The sequence below is a fragment of the Monodelphis domestica genome, chromosome 8 (genome assembly GCF_027887165.1).
Source record: "Monodelphis domestica isolate mMonDom1 chromosome 8, mMonDom1.pri, whole genome shotgun sequence".
NCBI classification, from domain to species: domain Eukaryota; kingdom Metazoa; phylum Chordata; class Mammalia; order Didelphimorphia; family Didelphidae; genus Monodelphis; species Monodelphis domestica.
This window is the reverse complement of record NC_077234.1, coordinates 197,650,313-197,674,561: the sequence shown is the minus strand read 5'-3', so window position 1 is coordinate 197,674,561 and position 24,249 is coordinate 197,650,313. Positions and strand designations below refer to the sequence as shown.

The following is a 24,249-nucleotide window of genomic DNA, read 5'->3' as shown; positions in this document are numbered from 1 at the left end:
TTTGGCTCTCAATTTTCCTTAGTCCAACTCATAGCCTACATACATCACTACTGGAAAAAACAACAACATAGTTTTGACTATCTGGACTTTGCCAACAGCTCTTTTTAGAGTGCTGTTCAGATTTTCCAGAGTTCACCTTCAAACAGAAAGTATTTTTTAAATTCCTTGGCTGTAGACACCTTCTGCGGTGATTTTAGAACCCAAGAATATAAAATCTAATATTACTTCTATTTCTTCTCTATTTGCCAGGAAGTGACTGGGCCAGTTGGCATGATCTTAGTTTTTCCTAATGCTAACTTCATTCCAGCTTTTACACTCTTTCACTCTCATCAAGAGGTTTCCTAATTTTTCTTCGCTTTCTGCCATCAAAATTATATTGTCTGCATATTTCTCCTGGCAACCGTAATTCTGGCTTTTGAATCATCTAGCCTAATATTTTGCATAATGTGCTCTGCATATAAGTTAAATAAGGTAATACAATAGATGACCTTCTTTTACTTCTTTTCCAATCTGATACCAAATACTTGGTCCATGCTTGGCTCTAACTGTTGTTTCTTGTCTCATGTACAGGTTCCTTAAGAAATAAACAAGATGATCTGGTATTCCCATCTCTTTGAGGACTTCACATATTTTGTTGTGATCCATATAGTCTAAAGCTTTGCATCAAGCTTTGCTCTAGTCAACTTTTTTGGAATTCCATCTATATGAATTTTATCCATCCTCAAGGCCAGTTCAAGTCTGACCTACTCTGAAACAACCCCAAATCATTTCTCTTCCTCTGATACTATCAGAGGCAGCATAATATCATGGATAGGGAGCTAATCTTGAAATCAGGAAGAATTGATCTCTTAATGTCTCTGCTACATTTTATCTGTGACACATTCTATCCATCTATCTATATACCTTGGGCAAGTCACTTAAACTCCCTAGGTAATTCAGACTAGAAAGTAGGTGCTAATTTGTAGTGGTAGAGGGAGTTCCCTCACCTGGAGTTCCATATTACACAGTGCCTGAAAAAAACAAACAAACAAACAAAAAAAGATTTTATACGTTTACGACTCCTTTGAGATGCCAGGTCTGGTTACTTCATTTTTTGAATATAATAATACTCACTCAATTATATGGTGCTTTAAATTTTACAAGGCTTTTTCCACATAGTAACCTGAAAGAAAAGTAGTGTAATTTTATTTCCATTTTTAAAAATGGGGAAACTGACGTTCCAGAAAGGTTAAATGATTTTCCAAGTCATCCAGTGTCTGTCAGAACTGGATCTCAGGCATAGCTATTTACTCCAAGTCTATTATATATCATAACAGTGATGGACACATGATGACAGAGGAGGACAACTGAAATAGTGAAGTAACTTGAACTCATGCCATAATGAGGATCAAATATTAATTGATTTTAATTTTTAAAATAGTTTCTCATTTTTATTTTTCAAGCTTTTATTAATTAATCTATCCTTCCCACTTTACCCTTTCCCCCATTGATCAAAGTTAAAATAACAACAAATATTAATTGAAAAACAAATTTTCAAAGTAGTCATGTTTAAAAATGTATGTCTCTTTCTGCATCTTAGGTTGTTAGAAAGTGTTAGAAAATGGTTTCCTTTAGATTAGAAAATGATTATTCCTTTTGACTGATGACATGACTTTATTGATTAGAGATCTACGTTTTTGCAAAGTTGTTTTTCCCTATATAAATTGTTTCCCTAATTCTGCTCTTTGACCCTACATCAGTTCATAAGTCTTCCCATTTTCCTCTGAAATTATCCATTCCATCATTTCTTATGCTATAATACAACTCCATTACATGCATATACTGCAGTTTGTTTAGCCATTTTCCAAAAGGAAAATAACTGCCTATGTTCCAATTTTTGGCTACCACAAAAAGAAAATTTATAAATATTTTTGTAGAATAGATTCTTTCCCTCTTTCTTTAATTTCTTTAAGGAATAGGCCCAGTAGTGGTAAAAGGATGTGAACTCTGGTCATTTTCTAGGCGTAGCTGCTTCTACATGGTTTTCCTCACTGACCAAACCAATTCATATTTCCACCAACAATGAATGCTCTAGTCTACTTATTTTCCCAAGATCCTCCAACACTTGTCATTTTCTTCTTTTGCCAACTGATAGGTGTGAGGTGGAATACCAGAACTGCCTTAATTTTCATTTCTCTAATGATTAGTACCTTAAATCAGTGATATCAAATTCAGATAGAAACATGGGCCACTAAACTATATGCAAGGATCCTGGTGGGCTGCATATTGACTGGGAAAATCACAAATTCTTATATTTCTTTTCTTTTTTTTAAATGAACACATCAGCATACTAGAATTACATAAGAATTACATTTTAATATGGTTGGGCTAAACTCAGGTGTGTTGTGTGTTGCTGGAAGGAGACCTGTAGATTGCATTTTTGACACTTTTGATTTAGATCCTTTAAAAATATGATTAATGATTTTTCAAATTCCTTCCTTTGAAAACAACCTTTTCATATTCTTTGATCTTTATCTATTGGGGAATGTGTCATAGTTTTATAAATTAGTATCATTTCCTTATGTATGCTGGAAATGAGATCTTTATCAGAGAAACTTGTAAAGATTTTTGAGCATGAATCTGTAAGTTGTATATCACTGAGAGTGTCCAGTATATCTGGTATTATCTTATATAAAGATCAATGAAAGGAACTGAGTATCGTTAGATGGAAGAAGACCAAATGGAAATATTACAACTGTTTTAACACTTTTCAAGAGTTACCATTTAGAAGAGGGAAAGACTCTTCCTGGATGGTTCCAAAGATGGGAAATTAGTCTAATTTCATTTTTTTTACATAGGAATAAAAACTTAACAATTAGAGCAACGCTTCTTAACTCTTTTGCCTCTCTTATACTCCTTTTGGTGAAGCCTATGAACCCCTTCTCAGGATAATGCTTTTTGAAATAAATTATTCTGAAGTGCAATTATTAAATTAAAATAAAATTCACAGACCACATGTTAAGAACCCTTGATAGATCCTGAAATTGACCCAAAACTTCTCCCTGAAACAAAGGTCCATCTTTTAAACTCAGCATTCTTCTGGTGATGCCACATGGTTTGAGAAACAGAATACCAAAGGCCATGAGAAATTAAAATGGCTGTCTAGCAAAGGCCAATGTAGAGGCATGTAGTTGATATGAGTGGATTGCTGCAATGCAAGGAAGAATTTCACAGGACAAATGACATAAGGGATATCACCCAAAATGTATGAGTAAAACAAGGTGGGTTATTTTTGCAATGAGGATAGCTTAAAGAGATCTAGAGAAAGCTCCCCAGTATGTTGGGAGATTCTCCTATGTAGCTATATGAAAGGGTATGAAAAAGAGTAAGAGTATTTATATGGCACAGTGAATAGAGTGCCAGGCCTAGAGTCAGGAAGATTCATCTTCTTGAGTTCAAATTTAGTCTCAGACATTTGCTAGCTGTGTGACCCTGGGCAAGTCACATAGCCCTGTTTGCCTCTGTTTCCCCATCTGTAAAATGAGCTGGAGAAGGAAATGGCAAACCACTCTAGTATCTTTGCAAAGAAAAACCCCAAATGGGGTCAAGAGGAGTTATACACAACTGAAATGATTGAACAACAATAACAAAATAGAAGAGAGTCTCACAGGATGAGAAAATGACTATGATCTGTGTCACTAGAAATAGTACTCATAATAACATTGTCACAGATCCTATTTTTAATACGTCTTCCTTCCCAACTTGGATGTTCCTCTAAGGAAGACTTTCCTACTTCTGTTTATACCCCAGTGTCTTGCACATAGTAAATACAATTAATGTTTGTTGACTAATGACCGTTTCTAAAACTCTATGATCACTAGCTTTTGAACTTTCATAAAACGTTACCTTTACAAGGGTAGTAGAGATAGATACCCTTTGTCTATCCTTTCTCCTCATACCTGTTTGGAGCATGCTCAATCACTATTCCTAGTAATTATATAGAGAAGGTTTCAATGGATATATTAAAGGGTAAATCTGCTCCTCAGATCACCCACTTTCTTCCTGTTTCGACATATGAGGATGACTTTCTGAATGGTCCAGTGTGAGGTAGGGCTGTTCTTCCTTTCATTTGGTCACATGCCAAAATCAAATATCCTCTCTAGGCAAGGTGGTATCTGGGATGAGGGTGTCTCTTATTTGTTACAGGGTCTGATGAGAGCTTAAATACTTTAGAGGTCTGTGGTCACCGTGGCAATATTTCATGCTAGAAAGATGGAGACAGCTGTGTCCCCTGAAGTGGCAATGATTCAAGGCAGGGAAAACATTCACAATTTGACCACTAGTTGAATAGAATTCTTAATTAGAAGGAGTGGGTTATTGCCAAGGGAAGAGTTGGTACTGGAAAGAAAGGACAAGGAGAGAAATGACAGAAGTTAAAAATGGATTGGACTTCACTCAGTAGAAGTGAAATGTAAAATGACTGATTAACAAAAAAGACTTTTAAAAAACTGTTTCAAGTCTCACTGAAGCTGGAATACTAGCCTCTAAACTGATTATGCTTATAGTAATAAATTGTTGAATTCTGTTCTAATCATTCTGTAATACATGCTATGATTCATTTATGCTTAGCATTTCTGTTTTTGCGCAGAAGTCAAGGATATTTTCCATATCTGGTTCATGCTTGTATATTGAGTACTTTTTTTAAAACTTTCTCTTTTTTAGGCAATGACTGTGGTGGGGAAAATCCTTAACTAAAGACAAAGGTAGACTTGTCCCTTGAGTATTTGGGGTTGGGGATGATGAATGTGAGAATTAGCCTTTGTAAAAATAAATTTGATGAGTTATAAAATAAAATATTTAGATGGAAAAACTGTTCCAATATAGGTTTAAAACTTTTCAAAACTGTTCAACTCACCAATCAGGTTCAAACTGTTCAGATATTCCAGATACTTTTGATAGATGTAATCAAAAGTATCCTCAGTGATGAAGTGAAGCTCAAATGTGAACTTCCCTTAAGGTCCAGGCACAAGGATGCTAAAGAGACTCTTCTTATAAACATAAAATATTTATTGAAATATATAAGGCTAAATAATTTCTAATTCTAAGGGATTCTAAATTCACCCAAATAAACTCCCAGGTTCTGCAAGGAACCGCTTCTCCTGTGTTTCACAGGCTACACTAATCCTCCCTAATCTGACTGACCCAAATTTATACTATCTAAATAAAAACTACTGCTATTATCCTTATAAATCTTAACTTTGCCTTTAAATTATAAAATAGCAAAGGCTAGCTGGCTGAGACTCAACAAGATTCAAGTTAGGACTCTGTGTCTTAATAGACTTAGAGTCCAAACCAAAGACCAGGTTTTTCTTTGGTCTTCTCAGATATAAACAATCTATAAAAACCACAAGTCAATAGTGTTTCCCAAGTTAGGAAAGGAAAACACTGAGCTCCTTCACATCTTTCCCTCAGACAGAGAGGCAAAGATGTTACCTCCTCCAGCCCTGAGAGACTCTCTGAGAGTGTCTCTGCCAACTGCCAGAGAGAGTAATTGACATAGAAAACTGGTTATAACTGTTAGCAGTTGAAATTAACACACTCTCAGCTCTGCTTCAAACTCTAGTTCTTTTCTCAAACAGCCACTTTACTTCTTATCCCTATACTAATCAAACAATACTTATTTTCTAATATCAAATTACACCTTTTTCTTTCAGAAGTAAACATTTTCCTAGCAATTAAGCCAGGATATAACCATATGGCTGGGTACAGAGTAGGAAGGATAGATTCCTTGAGTCCTTGAATCCTAGAAATGATTGTCTTTAGCCGCATTAATAGACAACTAAATTTCACTTCAACTTATAAGCAATAGAGTGAGGGAGCCTTTCTGAAATTTTTGCTTTCAGGTTCAGAATCTCTATTTACATTGTGAGGTCTATCTTCTTTTTAATGGGAAGATTAGATGCAAATATTGTTTGAGGCTAGTACAAGAAGCATTTCTGTGATACACTAGGAAGGCATTTATGGGACCACATGGTCCCAGCCCTGAAAAATGGTTAGCAGGAAAAAATTTAACAACCTACACCCAGCATTGTAACACCCCACATAAACAGTATTCTAGTCTCTTAAACATTCTAAAAGGGGAATTTGAAATATATAAAGGGCTCCTAGGTGGAAAAGGTATTAAGTTTTTTTTCTTTGGCCCCATAAAGCAGACATGGATGGAGGTTGCAAAGAAGTAAATTTGGGCTCAATGTTATAAACAATTTCCTAAGAATTAGAGTTGTCAAAAAGTGGAATATGCTGCTAGAGAGGTGAGTGGGTACTTTATATTAAAAGTCTTTTAAAAATACTTTCCTTTTATTATGAATTTAACAACAATCATCAAACAGAAACATTTTAAAAAACAAAGAACAAGACTTATATATGAAACCATGAACTTCTGACATATGTATTAGGATGTATGAAGCTGGTTTTTTATATAATACATAGGTTGGTTTTTTAAGTGTTTTAAGCATCTTACAATGTAGTAACCTATCTGTGGTCCCTTTTGAACTACTTTTCATTTTTTTCTGTGTCTATTTTATTCATTCTCTTCTTTTCTTTTTCCTTTTTATGTGTATCTCTATTACTACCCATCAACTCCTGCAAATAAAGCCCTTTATTGTGACACATAGTAGAGTCAAACAAAAAATCATTGGAAACTTTGAAGTAGAGGCTAGATAACCACTTGTCAGATATATTGCAGTAGACACCTTTTGTGGTATGAGTTGGACTAGATGACCACTGAGTTCCATACCGACTCTCAAAGTCCTGGGATACTGTTTCTCTCCTCCCTCCCACCTACCCCACCACCTATGGTTCAGTCATTCTCAGAATACTTCATCTTGACCCTCTAACCAGTGATCCAGGAAAGTCCTTCTCCAACCTTGTCTGGTCTTCCAAATATCAGCAAGAAAGATTCCTACATGGGTCCGAAGACTATATCAATGCCTTCATGTTTGGGTCTTCTGACACTTAAACCTCTTTCTAGGGCAGTGATGGGAAACTTTAAGAGACTGAGTGCCCAAACTGCAACCCTTTTGCTGCATTTGAGCCACCCCCTTACCCCAGATAGGGAGAAATGTCCTCAGGTGAGGGGGTGAGGGTGAAGGAAGCAGCCCCCTCCAACATGCATTCCATAGTTTTGCCAACATGGTTCTAAGAAGTCTCCATGCTTTTGTCTCTTGAAGCAGCTATTCTGCTTTGAGTTGGTTCTCTATGTTGGTTGGTTGACCTGAAGCAGATTTCAATAATAAGCTCTTTGTGCATGGCATAAGCCATGCTGGGGAAACTCTATGCCCTATATAGCCTTGGGAGGTGTGGCTCAGGCCAGCAGATCTGGGGTCATGGACTACATAACCCAAAGAAAGGTCTTTTCCTTATTGTTGTTCAGTCATTTCAGTTGTCTCTGACTATTCATGACCCCATTCGGGGCTTTCTTGGCAAAGATACTGAAGTGGTTTGCTGCTTCTGTCTTCAGCTCATTTAAAAAAAAATTAATTAAAACAAAACAAAACAAAGCAACCCTTACTTTTCATCTTAGAATCAATACTACCTATTGTTTCTAAGGCAGAAGAGTTTTAAAGGCTGGTCGGTGAGGGTTAAGTGACTTGCCCAGGGTCATAGAGCTAGGAAATGTCTGAGGCAATGAGGTTAGAATTGGAAATGAAAAAAAAATCCTAAAGATATTAGTATTCAATTAGAATGAAGAAAAGATGGGAAAGGGCATGCAGAAATGATGAAATCATAAAGCAACTAGATATGAAAAGGAAGTTAGAGCTTAATGGCATCACTTTGCAAATGAAGAGATTGAGACTCAAGAAAGTTAAATAACTTGCTTAAAGGATATTCAGGGAGGAAGGGACAGAGCAAAGATTCAAACCAAGGACCTCTTATCAGATTCGTCTGTTTCCAGTGCACCATACTTTAGAATGTTTTATTGAACTAACTATTCAGGGATGAGATTGGCTCAGATTCAATAATGGGCGGGTAGAAAGCCCTTCATTGGTATTTGGATTAACTTTGTTAGCTTTTTTTCCCTTTCTCTTAGTCTATGATTTCATTTGTGGAGGGAAGTCCTAATTCTCTACCAATTGGATTAACAGTTGTTTTGGAATTTAGAGTCTTAGAGAGTTGCAATGATACAATGAGAAATTAAATGACTTGGATAGAATTCCATAGTTAAGACACATCAGAATTATGATTTGAACCTGGCTCTTTCCTAATCTACAACTTACTCTCTATCTTCTACAAGGCAGCTAATTGGCAGAGCAGGTAGAGTCCTAGCACTCGAGTGAGGTATATGTGAGTTCAAATATGACCAGATATGTGACCCTGGGTAGGTCTTTTTCTTCTTCTTTTCAAACCCTTATCTTCCATCTTAGAATTAATACTGTGTGTTGGTTCCAAGACAGAAGAGTTGTAAAGGCTAATCAATGGGGGTTAATTGACTTGCCCAGAGTCACAGAGGTAGGGAGTGTCTGAGGCCATATTTGAACCCAGGACCTCTTGTCTCCAGGTCTGACTCTCCATCCACTGAGCCACCTAACTTCTACTGAACCTGAGCAAGTCTTGAATTCTTTAATACTTGAAGACTGATATTATTTCTTCTCTCTTAGCTATTTGCTATTATATACCTTCCCAGGCCCCTCTGTCTGTTTCTTATGTGGAAAGATGTCCTGTGATCTTTGTTTCTAATGAATAATGTTTGAAAATGACCAAATAAAATAATGCTTGAAAAAAAAAAGAAAGATGTCCTATTCTCTCACTATCCCAAGTTTCCTCTAGACCTGATTTAGCTTGTCATTCATTTTGATGAAGTAATAGGGGAGATGAAATCTCTAAATGCACCTCCTCTTTCAAAATATCCACTAACTGGGACAGCCAGGGGAGGTCCAAAGAATGAACAGTCAGGCCAGTTAGAAAGGAGATGTGTCTTCCTATAAAAGAGGGGTTGAAGGCTCATTTCAACCAATAAATAAAATGATATTATTCTCAAGAAAATGGCTTCATATTATTTATTGGTTGAAATTCCAGGTACTATACTAGCTGTGTAAATTAAGGCTAAAATCCTATTAGACTGTTTGGCTGCCATGTTAACTATGGGTTTATCCTGAGCTTTCTAGTCACTAAAATCTCTAAATTTCTTTGACACAAACTAGAGTCTAGAAATATCCATCCTTCTTTGCTCTAACCACAGCTCAGTCATCATCTTCTATTGAACATTGGCATCATCAATAACATCAATAAACATTTACTAGAAGCTTACTGTGTGCTTATCATTTCCTGATCCCTCTATTAGTGTTCTCCTTTCATAAACTACCTCATAATAATTTTCATTTATTCAGGATATATTTATGTGTGCATATTTCTGCCAATAAAATGTAGAGTCCTTGAGAACAATCTATTTTATTTTTGTCTTTGCATCCCCAGTGCCCATCTGGCTACATGGCACTTAGTAGGTCTTAACGCTGGTGTCAGCGTTCATGCGCAGCGGCAAGACGTCAACGTCGCTCATCTTCAAAGGTGGTGGCGGCATGGTTAATGTGGGCTCGCCAGCTGCTTCTGTCAGAGGCAGCGAGTTCTAGTTGCTTTGGTGTAATGCCAGCCCACTTCAAGTTGGACTTTAGCTGATCCTTGAATCTTTTCTTTGGTCAGGCTTGTTTCCTGAGTCCAGCTGACAGTTCACCCTAGAATACCTGTCTTGGTATTCGCTGTGGGTCCATGCGGATGACGTGTCCAGACCATCGTAGCTGGGTTTGGAGGACCAGGACTTCGATGCTGGTGGAGTTGGCTCTGTCGAGGACTTCCTGGTTGGTGATTCGGTCCTGCCATCAGATCCTCATGATTGACCGGAGGGAGCGTTGGTGGAATTGCTCCAGCTGTTTCATGTGCTTCCGGTACAGTGTCCATGTCTCACAACCGTACAGGAGCGAGCTGAGGACACTGCGTTATACACTTTGAGCTTCGTCGCAGTGCTTACACCACTGTGTTGGAGGAATTTGGAGCGCAGCCGCTCAAGTGCCTGGCTGGCCCTTTGGATCCTGGCATTAATCTCGTGGTCTAGGGACCCGTCGTTGGCGATGGTGCTGCCCAGGTACTTGCAAGTGTTGATGTTAGAAAGCTGCGTGCCGTCGATTGTAATGCACGGTTGGTTCGTTGGCCTCCCTGGCGCAGGTTGGAACAGTACCTCTGTTTTGCTGAGGCTGATAGTCAGGCCAAACAGTTTTGTTGTGGGTGAGAACCTGTCCACAATGGTTTGGAGATGATTTTTTTGGTGGGCCATGAGAGCACAGTCATCTGCAAAGAGAGCTTCCAGGAGGAGTCTCTCTGTTGTCTTTGTTTTTGCAGTCAGGCGGCAAAGGTCAAATAGTGAGCCATCCAGTCGGTATTTGATGTAGACGCCCAGGTCTAGATCCATCACAGCATGTCGTAATACTTGGGTAAAAAATAGGTTGAATAGTACCGGAGCGAGGACACAGCCTTGTTTCACGCCATTGGAGATGTTGAAGTGATCGGAAGTCTCTCCACCAGATAGGACTTCCCCTGTCATGTCGACATGAAAGAGCTGGATCAGTTTGACGAATTTTGCTGGGCAACCGAGCTTGCTGAGGATCACCCACAATGCGTCCCTGTTCACTGTGTCGAATGGCTTTGTCAGGTCTATGAAGACAATGTAGAGACTCAGGTTCTGCTCAAGGCATTTTTCCTGCATTTGCCTCACCGTGAAGACCATGTTGATAGTGCTGCGATCTGGTCGGAAGCCACATTGTGATTCAGGCAGGTTCTGCTCTGAAACAGATGACAGGAGTCTGTTGAGTATAACACGGGCAAGGATCTTTCCAGCAGTGGAGAGTAGTGAGATGCCTCTGTAGTTGTCACAGGCTGCTCGTGAGCCTTTGTTCTTGTATAGGGCTACAATGGTGGCATCTCTGAGTTCTGGGGGCATGTCTTCCTCTTCCCATATGCTGGTCAGCACTATATGGAATGCCTGAAGCGCCTTTCCATTTAAGGCATTGTACACCTCGATTGGGATCCCGTCTACCTGGTGTCTTGCCTGCACTCATTTGTTTAATGGCTTTTTGGACTTCTTCTAATGAAGGAGCGACGTCAAGTTGCTCGATGATGCCGTTTTGGGGGAATCCGGTCAAGGGCCCTTTGGTCAACTGAGGAGGGTAGGTTGAAGAGCTGGCTGAAGTGTTCTTTCCACCTGTTGCTGATGCATGTTTATATACACACATAGGTATATCTTCCACATTCTGGGGGTTAGGGGCACAGCACCCCCATGTTCTGGAAAATCTACATAAAAAATTTTGGCCCTCCCTTTATACCAGAGAAGAATTCTGAACTTTTTCTTTTATGGTGTTAAATGTATTTTTGGTTGGACTCTAATATATATAACAGGTGGTCGCCAGGGATTTAAGTTTCTAAATCCCAAATGAATTACTAAAGTAAAATGAATTTATGTGTTTATTTACAATAGAGGGAAGATATTAAGGAATGAGAGAGAGAGAGAGAGAGAGAGAGAGAAAACTCTGACTTCCTCTAAGCCAGTTAGAAATTTCTAAGCCCCAGCCAGGGGAAGAGAGTCTCAAGACTTTGGGCTTCATGCCTCCAGAAAGGCAGTGTCACTAAGTCAGCCTTTCAGTCATCAATGATAACTGTCTAAATGAAAAGAAGTTTGGGTGCCTGTCTTCCAGTCACTCCTCAAGTGTCTGTCTCCAGTCTCTCCTCCGAGTTCAACTCTGAGTCAGAGATCCTTCATCTAACTCAAAACTCGAATCGAATATAATTCTCCTCTTCTGTCCTTTTGTCTTCTTTTTAAAGAATCTTTTTCTCTTGTGTCACCTCCCCTAAATTTCACATCTACCAATCACAGCAGACACTTTTCTCCAGGACTGCTCACTCTTTAGTTCTCACCTTCTTTGTTTAGATTATATCTTTTTGGGTTACTTAACACCACTTTTGGTAAGTTCACCTTTTGTAGTTACTTAACACCTTTTTGTGGTTAAAATGGGTAGATGTACTTAAAATACTGAATTCACCTTTTTGTATAGTAGTAGTCTCTCGGTAACCGAGGATGATGATTGTCTTTGTGCGTTTTCATCTATGATAGTTGAGTGTGCACAAAGACACTTGTGCATGAAGGAGATTTAAGTGGAAAAGTCGATGCACAGAGACAGTCCCACTCTCTCGGTGTGTAGATTTAAATCTAAAAACAGATTGTGAATTACAATTCTAACTTCACTATAAAGGAAGAGCTAAGTAACTTCATTGTTACAATCAGGAGAAGCTAAATCCAATCTTCACAGTGGGCTATTTAGAGTACCTTATATATATTTATGAATTACTAAACTTTTAAAGATATCTCTACATTACTAGCCTTTGTGTGTCATCTGCTGGTTTTTCATTTCTTTTTGCAAACTTTAACTTATTTTAATTTAAAAAAGAAATGATTTGTATTTATGGTACTAAAAGATAAAATATGTTGATGTTATACAATACAATGTATATATTTTATGCATTTCTGAGTTTCTAAACTTTTTGTGTCATTGGCTGGCCTTTGCATGCTATCTGTAGCTTCTGTAAAATTCCCCAAAGATTCTCATTTAATTTCTTATAGTGACTTGTGATATATTGAAACTACAATGGGGAAAGTTGCAACGGGGGAAGGAGTTTTGATTTTCTCTGTCTCTATGTCTGCCTGTTTATCCTTCTTTTATGGTAAATGGAAAATAATTTCAGGGAAGAAGTTGTTGACACTTGGGAAAGGAGGAGGTAACTCTTGAAATTAATATTAAATGGATCTAGAAATTCAAAATGGTAGTTAGAAGGGAAAACATTCCAAGAATGGGGGGATAATGGCTTATGAAAAGGCATAGCCATGGGACCCAGAATATTGTATATAGGGAACAGAAAGAAGAATATTTTGGAACAAAAAGTATAGTAAAGGGAACCATATGAAATAATTCTACACTTGGATTCAGATTGTGAAGGGCTTTACATTTCAAATAGAGGAGATTATATTTTATCCTAATGTCTATCAAGAGCCACTGAAACTTCTTGGGCAGAGTAGTGACATGTTCAAAGGAGTGCTTTAGGTATATTATTTTAGAAGCTTAAGAGAAGATGAATCAGGTGGGGGAACTGTTGACAAGGAGGAAGGTTACAGAAGACAAATATCAGAGAGCTATTGCAGTCATTTGGGTAATAGATGATGAGTCTGAATTAGAGTAGTTACCAAGTGGGGAGAAAGAAGGAAATGAGTGGGAGAAGTAGAGAAATGGAATGGACTAATGTTGCCATACCTGTCTTTTGTAGACAGAACATATAGGCAAAAGGAGGTCAAAGGGCTTCTATAAGGTCACCCATTGAGCAAGGAGAAGGAAGAGGACACAAACCAGACCTCCTAACTCATGTCCAATGTTTGAGCTTTGTGGCTGTACCATCTGATGGATTTCTTGGACTCAGAGACCACAAAGGTTCCCAAGGGGAAAGCGATTGATTTTGCAAGCATCAAGCTTGAAGCTGAACTCCTCTTGTCCGAGGGTATCATCCTACAGTTATGATATCCACTGCATCCAGAGCACTGTCTGCAAATACAGGAGCATCTGGGCCAATGTTGTTGTAACTTCTTGAACTAAAACATCACCCTTGTGACTGCCCTGGATTTTAGAATGAATTGTGGCCCCCAGGACACTGCCCAGTGCCATTTCATAACCTAGTCCTTTCTTGCACATGAGGAAACCACAGATGCTTAGTAGGCCATTATTTCTCAAGGGTTCATGAGAAGCTCTGCTTTGTTCCCTGTCTGGGAAATAGTTAGGCAAGCTCCCGTGTTGAAACATCCAGTGACTTTGGGAACAAAGTGGAGGTTTCCTGGGGTTTTGTCCTAATGCATGACAAGCAGTTTTTTAAATACACACATCTATATTTATATATACACATATTCACACATACATGTGTAATCACACATGTCCACATCATATGCATACACACCCACCCACGCACATGTAGGTAGATATGCTGATCGCATACACACATACACATACACGCACACACATGGGCATTTGAAGATTACACACATGTGTGTATATGCACACACACATATACATGTATCTATTTTAAAGACACATACTCATGGAGATGGAAGTTACTTTTATATATTTGGTATTTAGCATTCTATTGATATATGATATATAATTTTGATATTTTTCATCCCTGCCCACCCCTGCCACCTATCAATAAAACATAAGCTCTTCGAGGACATAATTTGTCTTTGGAGCCCTTAAATTTAGAACAGTGTTTTAAAACTTATTTGGTACTTAGCAAATGATTACAAGTTGAATGAGTCAATGAAAGAACCCTAGAGAACATGTAAACATTAAAGAAACAGATCTAGGAAGAATGTAAGCTCCTTGAGGACAGGGATTGTTTCATTTTTATCTTTGTATCACTGCCATTTGTCAGTGTATCACCAGCAAATGTTTACTTATTGAACTGTTAGGAACAGTGAAGTTTCACCTCATATAAGGTTAGCAAAAAGGCAAAAAAATGAAATTAGTAATTGTTGGAGATGCTGTGGCAAAATAGGCATGCTAATGCACTGCTAGAAGAGTCTTGAGACTTGAGACTTCCAGAGCCCAACTGCTCTGGAAAATAATTTAGAACTATGCCAGAAAAGTCATTAAGTCCACATACCCTTTGACTCATCCAAAACTCATTGTTATGCACACCTTTTTAACTGTGTGATCCCCCTGCTAAGCGTCCATTGGGAGTAAGCCAAAGCTGGGAAAACTTTCTCTCTCTCTCTCTCTCTCTCTCTCTCTATCTCTCTCTCTCACTCACTCTCCTCCCTCCCCTGTCTTTGTCCCTCTACCTCTCTTTCTCTTACCCTACTCCTCCACTACTTATACAAACACATATTTGTAGTTGTTCAGTCATGCTTGACTCTATGTGATCCCAAGGACAAAGTCTTGGTAAAGATACTGTAGTGATTTGCTATTTCCTTCTCCAGTGTGTCCTTATTTTACAAATGAGGAACTAAGGCAAACAGGGTTAAGTGACTCACCCTGGGTCACCTAAGTAGTAAGTGTCTGAAGCCAGATTTGAATTCAGTTCTTCCTAACTTCAGACCCAGTACTCTACACATTGTGCCACTTAGATGCCCTCTCCATATATATACACCAATACATACACAAATACATATATGTATATTGCCATATACATGCAAACATCACATACATATAAATATATACCTACATGCATACACTTATGGGTATGCATATATAGATATTTTTGTAATGCTATATAATATATTATTAATAGTGACATCATAAGGCAAAAACCTGGAAGCAAAGTAGTGGCCTTAAAATTATTGTGGATTGGCTTAGAAAATTGTAGTATATAAATATAGAGGAATATTGTTATTTTATGAGAAATGTAGACATGAAAAATTAAAAACAAACTTGTATAAGTGACTGCAGAGTAAAATAAAATGAACCAAGAAGATCAATTGATATAATGATCCCAATGGAAAAATTTATACAATGACCACAACAAAAGAGGAAAAAGGAATATATAAGGCATCAAATCTGAAATTGATACAGTGAATAATAGTGACAGCTGATGGCTAATGGTAAAACATTATCTCCCTTCTCTGCAGAGAGGTATTGAATCTTAGGTGCTAAATGAGTCATACTTTAAAATATTGGCAGATGAGAACATTTTGTTCCAACAACCAAGATGGCGCTGAAGTAGACACATACCAAGGTCATTCACTGTATCCCAGGCCATTACCAATATTCCTGACTTATTTTGCCATTGCATTTGGCTGACTGTGGAAGAAAGAATGAGGCTGAGGACTTTGTATAGCTCTGCCTCACTTCAATCCAATTCAAGGGCAATTCAAGGCATCATCCCATGATGTCATTGCCCCTCTTAAAAACAAAAGACAAGGCTTTTCGGGCTCCGGGCCGAGTCTGGTATGATGGAGGAAGCGGAGGCGACAGAGCACTGAGCCGCAGTGGAGGACAGAGACTACATGGATTCGTTCTCCAGCGCCTCGGGACGCCGGCGGCGGAGACGGCGGCGAATACTAGGGCTTTTGCTGCTTGCCTGCCTGCGGTCAGCCTTCGGAGCGGCGCAGGCAGGACCAGGTGTCTTATGTCATTCAGGCTGAAGGAAGGAAACATGTTGTTCACCTGGAAAGAAATAAGATACTGTTGCCCAAAGATTTTGTAATTTATACATATAGCGAGGAGGATCATCCTGATATGCAGAAAATCCAGGAAAGGAGTCAGCCTTTTCACTCACCACGTGTCAGTCCAAAGGAAGAGATTTAAGAACAGCCTCACCAGGAATAGGGTCTCAGGATCATTGCCATTATCACCGCTATGTGGAAGGTGTCCCAAATTCAGCTGTCGCACTTAGCATTTGTTCTGGGCTCAGGGGATTACTACATTTAGAGAATACCAGCTATGGAATTGAACCTCTAAAATCTAGTTCTGATTTTGAGCACCTCATTTATCGATTGGACAATGTTCAGCAAGAACCTCTGGCTTGTGGAGTAACTGCCAAAGACTTGAAGAAAGAAACTACAGAAGATGAGAAGAAGGAATTACAGAAACAATCTCTTAGTATGACTCAGTTGCTGAGGAAAAAAAGAGCTGTCCTTCCACATACCAGATATGTTGAGCTATTCATAGTTGTAGACAAAGAAAAGTATGACATGATGGGGAGTAATCAAACTGCTGTGAGGGAAGAGATGGTTCAGTTAGCAAACTACTTGCTTAGTATGTACATTATGCTAAATATCCACATCGTACTAGTTGGGCTAGAGATTTGGACAAATTCAAACCAAATCAGCATAGCTGGAAGTGCTGGTGATGTGTTGGGAAATTTTGTTCAATGGCGAGAGAAGTCACTGATTTCACGTCGGAGGCATGACAGTGCACAGTTAGTTCTGAGGAAGGGCTTTGGAGGGACTGCAGGAATGGCATTTGTGGGAACAGTATGTTCAAGAAGCCATGCAGGAGGTATTAATGTGTTTGGGCAAATCAGCGTGGAGACCTTTGCATCCATTGTTGCTCATGAGTTGGGACATAACTTGGGAATGAACCATGATGATGGGAGAAACTGCACTTGTGGAGCCAAGAGCTGCATCATGAATTCAGGAGCATCAGGTTCCAGAAACTTTAGCAGTTGCAGTGCAGATGACTTTGAGAATTTAACTTTAAATAAAGGAGGAACTTGTCTACTTAATATTCCAAAACCTGATGAAGCCTACAGTGCCCCTTACTGTGGTAATAAATTATTAGATGTTGGGGAAGAATGTGACTGTGGTTCTCCAAAGGAATGTGAATTGGACCCTTGCTGTGAGCCAAGTACTTGTAAGCTTAAATCAGGTGCTGAATGTGCATATGGTGACTGTTGTAAAAATTGTCGGTTCCTTCCAGGAGGTACTCTATGCCGGCCAAGTGCCAATGAGTGTGATCTTCCAGAGTATTGCAATGGTTCTTCACAGTTCTGTCAGCTAGATGTTTATATTCAAAATGGATATCCATGCCATAAAAATAAAGCTTATTGTTACAGTGGCATGTGTCAGTTTTATGATGCTCAGTGTCAAGTCATCTTTGGCTCAAAAGCAAAAGCTGCTCCAAGGGATTGTTTTATTGATGTGAACTCTAAAGGTGACAGATTTGGCAATTGTGGTCACAATGGCAATGAATACAGAAAATGTTCCACTGGGAATGCTTTGTGTGGAAAGCTTCAGTGTGAAAACGTACAAGGGATGCCAGTATTTGGAATTCTTCCTGCTCTCATTCAGACTGTATTTGGTGGCACTACATGTTGGGGTGTGGATTTCCAGTTAGGATCAGATGTACCTGATCCTGGCATGGTAAATGAAGGCACAAAATGTGATCATGGAAAGATCTGTAGAAACTTCCAATGTGTAAATGCCTCTGTTCTGAACTATGACTGTGATACACAGAAGAAATGCAGTGGAAGAGGGGTGTGTAATAACAACAAGAACTGTCATTGTAACATGGGCTGGGCTCCCCCAAATTGTGAGAATACAGGGTACGGAGGAAGTGTGGACAGTGGACCTACTTATAATGATAAAGACACTTCACTTCGGGATGGGCTTTTAGTGTTTTTCTTCCTAATTGTTCCCCTTCTTGTATTTGCTGCCTTTGTCTTCCTTAAGAGGGATCAGCTTCGAAGAAAGTTCTTCAGAAAGAAAAGATCTCAAACATATCAATCAGATGGAAAAAATCAAACAAATGTTTCTCGACAACCAGCAAATGCCCCTCGAAATGCTCCTCCAGTGATGAACCCTAGAGATGCTGCTATTTATGCAAATAGATTTCCAGTACCAACTTATGCAGCCAAACAACCTCAGCAATTTCCATCAAGGCCACCTCCACCACAACCAAAAGTATTGTCTCAGGGAAACTTTATTCCTACTCGTCCTGCACCTGCAGCCCCTGTGAAAGGACTCCTTTAGTTTTTCCTCCTTTGTATAGAAGACTTCTTCAGGAAACTGAGTTGTTAATATTGTTTTTGGCATTCTGGGAAGCCTTTCTTCTTGCAACAAATATTAAAAAAACACCAACTATCAAACATGGAAATGCTTAAGAAGTGAACCACTAAAAACTAAGTGAAAAAGAAAGCCCAGCATTCAATAATAGAAGAAAATGCAGTAAGTCAAGGTTTCCAGAGGAAATGATTTCCATTTTTTTAATGACCAGGCCTAATTAGGTCTTCTGAGAAGTGTGGCATTATAAAATTAAGTAGGTATCATGAACAGATCAATAGTGTTTATAATCTTCAAATTAGCTGGAAATTGTTTTTAAGTTTTCCCATTCCATAACGAAATGTGATTCTGAAGTCTTCACTTTTGTTGCTGTAATCTAGAATCTTCCAAAATATAAACTGAAAATACTATATTGTAAAGCAATAGAAATCAGAAAATCTTGTTACCCAAAAAGTTAAATCTTTCTTATATTGCATGGACTGATAATTATCATTGCTGTGTTAAAGACATGAGATGAAACTAACGTGTCATTATTTTCAATGAAATATAAAAATACATGCTCTAAATGTGTACATGTAGATACACTTGTTGTTAATAATTCCATGTTGATAGTCTTTTGAACTATAGACAATGGATATTAGAAAATTTCATTTAAATGTGTTTCTAATGTTAATCATGGTAATGCTTACTAGACTGGGAACCTTTTTCATTAGCATTAATATTTCAGATGGGCTATAAAAGGTACGAAGAATAGCAGTCTTTAATCGACTTTGGGGGCTGTCGGGTTAGAAGAGAAAGCAGATATCATTGCAATATCTTGAGTGGAGTGATCTCTGTTACAAAGACACTTGAGAATTTCATGCGCACTTTAAAATTGTTAATCTAAAATAAACAACTTTCAACTAACAACTGAACTGAGTTTTCAGACTTTGCTGTTAATATAAAAATGTTTACATTTACTAAGTTATGTTGGATCAAGTCTTAACTCTTACTAATGTTTTTGAAGGATATAAAAATAATGTTCATTGAGTTTCATTGAGGTTTCAAGTGTTTTGGTATCTGTGTGTATACATACAAGTGTATATACATTGATAACTATAACATTTGCCATAATAAAATACTTGAAATTCTATATTGTTGATTCTGTAACAGAATAATAAAACATTCAGTTATCTAACATTAAATTTCCAGATAAAGTAGCACAAGAACTTTTACAAGATTATCTTTTTTTGGCTAATTTTGCAAGTTTTTTTGTATATTGTATACATGGCCTGCCTGTTTTAAAGTGATACAGCTTTGCTTTAGGGGGTAGGAAGATTGAGCTCAGAAGGTGGTTCGTTATTTCAATGACCATATTTTGATCAGAGAAATACTATATTGTGAAACAATCCCAAAAAGAAGATCCTACTTTGATGTAAACTTGTGAACAAGTACATCTAAGATAAAAGTGCTAAAATCTGTGTACCTTTCATTATTTGCAGACTGTTTTTTATGATTGTAGTGTATATCATTGCACTGTTATGGGCAGTAGTTCTTTGAACTCTTAGAAAATAAGAAATTTGACTACTGATTTTATACTCTGATCATTTGAACAATCAGAACTTTTTTTCTATATCTTTTATTTTTCCTTGTTTGCACTCAGAAGTTTGTCCTTGCTGATTTTATTTTGATTTGCCACCTATAGTGTAAAAATTTCTCAATCATGATTGCCATTTTTGAAATGGAAAAGAATAAAGGGCTTTTTAAAAATCAAAAAAAAAAAAAAAACCAAAAGACAATAATAACAACAATACCACTTAAAATATAGCTAATATGGTCATTTGTTTTATTTAACTACATTTCTTTGTTACAGAGAGAGTTCCTTTCTGTACGAGAGGTAGAGGAGGTCATTGGAAAATACAGCAATGTAAAAATCATCAATAAAATATTTGTAAAGAAGTAAAAAATAGAAATAAAATTTATATGATTTACTCCAAGATCACATAGCTAATAATAATCAGAACCAAGTCTAGAACCCAAGTTTCTTGAGTTCTAGTGCTCTGCTCTCTTTACAACTTGCTGATGATAGCAGATCACATTTTTGTATCACTTTAAGATTTATGAATCATTTTCTTCATGAAAATTCTGAGTTAGGGAGTGCAGGAGTTATTCTATGAGGCAGCTAGGTGGCTCAGTGAATTGAGAGCCAGGTCTAGAGACAAGAGGTCCTGGGTTCAAATTTGATCTCTGATATCCCGAGAGACTTGTTAACTAGAATATTAGCTGATAACTAGAACAGTGTGTCATGGAAAGAATATTGGTTTGAGAGTTAGGAGACCTTGATAAAATCATTAATTTGCTGAGTAATGCTATGAATCGCTTCTTTTCTTTTGGCCTCAGTTTCCTAATCTATAAATTGATATGGTTGGATTTGGTGCTCTTGAAGTTTCCTTCTAGTGCTAATGAATAGAGTTTGGTGTCTTCCAGTGACATTTATATTAAGAGAGGAATACTGAATACTCCAAAGACTTCACAAATAAAGTTACAATGAAAAACTGGAATCTCTTGTGACAGAGTCGATATTTTGAAGGTATTTGTCTTGGCTCTTTGGCCCTAAATTCACCGGGAATCAGAATGGGACTGGCTTACAACTAAGAGAGAACTCATAAAAGGGAGCTTTTTTTTCTTTGAAGAGCATTTCTGAGGCCATTAACAATAGCAGGAATATTTACTTCCACTCATGCTATATTCCTGAAGTCAAACTGCAGGGACCTTTATAAGTGATTTAGAATGGTAAAAATTTGATGATTGGCACTTTCTTCTTGTCATGATGTATTTTGCGTGTGTGTTGGCTTTGTAGGGTTAGTTGTGATAAAGAAGTACAGAAAGGAAACTGATGTCTCTGTATTTTATCTTCAAAAGGCTTATATGATTTTATATATATGTACATATATACTTATACCCATATACTTATATACTAAAGGGAGAATCTTGAATAATAACACTCAATAATAATCTTTGTGGCACTTGGAAGGACGGCCAAGGGGAGAAAAACCTTTTCTCTGGAATCCTGAATGGTGGCCATTCCACACTGATTATAGCTCTGAATATCACTTTAGTAATGTATGAGAAACTCAAAAGTCCCTCAAATGAGGTAACAGGGTCAGACAGAGAACATGGACCATATTAAACTCAGAAATTTTGATTCAGTGTGTTCTTCAGAAAATGAAATGTCCTTGATGTGGCTCTTACCCAATGTCCTACACCCATCTTTAAAACAAAGGAGTACATTGCCTTAGGAGGAATCTGATTGTAGCCATCTGGTTTCAAAATGTTTTCCAAATGTTACAGTCTTTCTTGTAAAGAACTAAGAGAATCTGCTAGGAAACCGATGGAGTCCAATGGGTCTACTGCATATCTTCAGGTTCCAACTCTTTTCTTCTTGGCCTTACAGCAGTGGCCTTTGGGTAAAACCATAATTTTCCCCACCAAAATCCAATCTTTGCTTTTTTGCCCTAACCTTCTCACACCATAGAGGATCATAGAGCTAGAGTAGAAGGGACCTTGGAGGCCATCTAATGCCCTCATTTTACAGATGAGAAAACTGAGATCCAGGGAAGTTGGGACTTATCCAAGGTTACACAGTTAATGAATGGTAGAAATGGGATTCAAACATGGAGCTTCTGAGTTTGGAGGTGATCCTCTTTGTGCCACACTACACTGTCTCTCTCAAAGTGCTTTAACTTTGCCCTCTTTTTCCTGGGTCTTTGTAAGGAATTTGTTCATGGCACATTTGTAGAGGACTGCAAAACCCTTAATACCAAGGAGCCTTTAAAAGTTATGAAAATTTGCTAAATGGCTTCCCCCAGAAGCCCCCTTTTCACCCCTTTTCTCTCATGCCAAGGTTGAGTCTGGGACAGATGAGTTATTGTTGATAATTTGAACACTTTACTAAGCCTTCAGCATAGCGTGAGCTGCAAAAAATGCTGATTTAGCTGCAGGCTGGGGTGGAACTGCAGTTGTGTTTTTCTTTATCACTAATAGGGAATAAGGGGATGCTCTCAAGGATTTTTACCCTAAGAGAGGAATTTAGCCTAACATGTCTGTTCAGGAGTAATTCAGCATCTGGGTAGCACTCCAGATCTTTAAGATCAACTAAAAGTGACTTTGTGCCATAGCCCCTGGGGAACACAACCATGTTCTACTTTTGAAGGAAACATGTTCTGATAAAAGTACTCCACACCCATCACAGTGGCTCTCTCTAATTTTGAAGCATCTTCAACGTCAGGACATTTTTCTATGTAATCCATAGTCTTCCTGGTGTGGCATAATGCCATTTATTCTCCAGTTAGTGGAGAGAGGAAACTGAGGCAAACACATTTAATTGACTTGCCCAGGGTCACACAGAGAGTAAGTGTCTGAAACCAGATTTGACTTCAAGAAGCTGAGTCAAGCCTAGAACTCTATCCACCGTACCATCTTGCTTCCCCACAATAAATGCCATTTCTGGATAGCTAGATCTTCCCTCATTGTAATGAATTCCCTGAAATGGTTGCATTAATGGAATTCACACTCTATATTTCCACTGGGCTGGAACCATTGACCATATTTTAAATAATTATAACTGACTGAATTGTATGATTGTTATTGTATGGCATTAACAGGATCCTAGACATACCACTTTAAGCTTCTTTATAGCAATGCTGTACTCCCAAGGAAGACTCAGATGGTTTGCCATCTCCTTCTCCAACTCATTTTACAGAGGGAGGTACTGCAGGCATTATCATCTCTAGTTGACAGATAAAGAAAATGAGGTTCAGATAGATTTAGTGAGTTTGTAGACAGCCACACTACTAGTGACTGTCCGAGGCAGGATCTGGGGCTCTCCTCATGCCAAGGCTTTAAGCTTGAAGCAAAAGTACGATTACAGCCATAAGCTACCTGGAACCACATTTTTTGCTTTTCTGGTGATTTTCCCAGCCTGACCATGTCACAGATACCCCTTAAACCTTTGCTGAAGGGGAGTCACAAAGAAATTCTAGGTGTGGCAATGAATAGTGTGTAGGACCTACAGTCGGGAAGACTGAAGTTCGAATCCAGCACCAGTCATTTATTAGCTGTCTGGCCCTGGACAAATTTGTTATTGTTTAGTTCTTTTTCAGTTGTGTCTCACTCTTTGTGACCTCTTTTGGGAGTTTCTTGGCAAAGATACTGGAGTGGCTTTTCATTTCCTTCTCCAACTTGTCTTACAGATTAGGAAACTGAGGCCAACAGAGTCACACAGCTGGTAAGTGTCTCAGAGCAGATTTAACTCAGGAAGATGTCTTCCTTACTCCAAGCCCAGTGCTCTATCCACTGCTCCACCTAGCTGCTTATGGACAAGTTACTTAACCTCTTTCTGTCTCAATTTCCTCATCTCTCAAATTAAGAGGATACCCCTACCTCAACACTGTTGTGAAAGTAAAATGAGATAACATTTGTACAGCATTTTCAAACCCTAAGGTACTATATAAATGCTCACTATTATTCTTATTTAGTTTATGGACCATGTTGGAAATTGAGTGAAACTTAGAGACCCTTTCCTGCAATAATGTTCTTGAATGCATCAAATAAAATTATATAGGATTATAATTGTATTGAACTAATACATCACAGTTATCAAATTTTTTTTTAAAGAAAAGGTTCAAGCACCACTAGGTAAGAAGCCCTATTTT

The 24,249-nt window shown here is 38.1% G+C and overlaps 1 protein-coding gene across 1 annotated transcript; it reads left to right on the top strand.

Moving 5' to 3' along the window:
* Positions 1 to 16,295: 16,295 nt before the first annotated feature.
* LOC100017607 (disintegrin and metalloproteinase domain-containing protein 9-like) lies at positions 16,296 to 19,474 on the top strand. The gene has a single exon (XM_056808239.1). It carries the CDS (start codon positions 16,658 to 16,660, stop codon positions 18,524 to 18,526), a length of 1,869 nt encoding a protein of 622 aa, XP_056664217.1. The 5' UTR covers positions 16,296 to 16,657; the 3' UTR covers positions 18,527 to 19,474.
* Positions 19,475 to 24,249: the final 4,775 nt, after the last annotated feature.

Bases quoted from the DNA above. Each gene is read 5' to 3' on its own strand.
- LOC100017607 (XM_056808239.1), top strand. From the start codon at position 16,658: ATGACTCAGTTGCTGAGGAAAAAAAGAGCTGTCCTTCCACATACCAGA.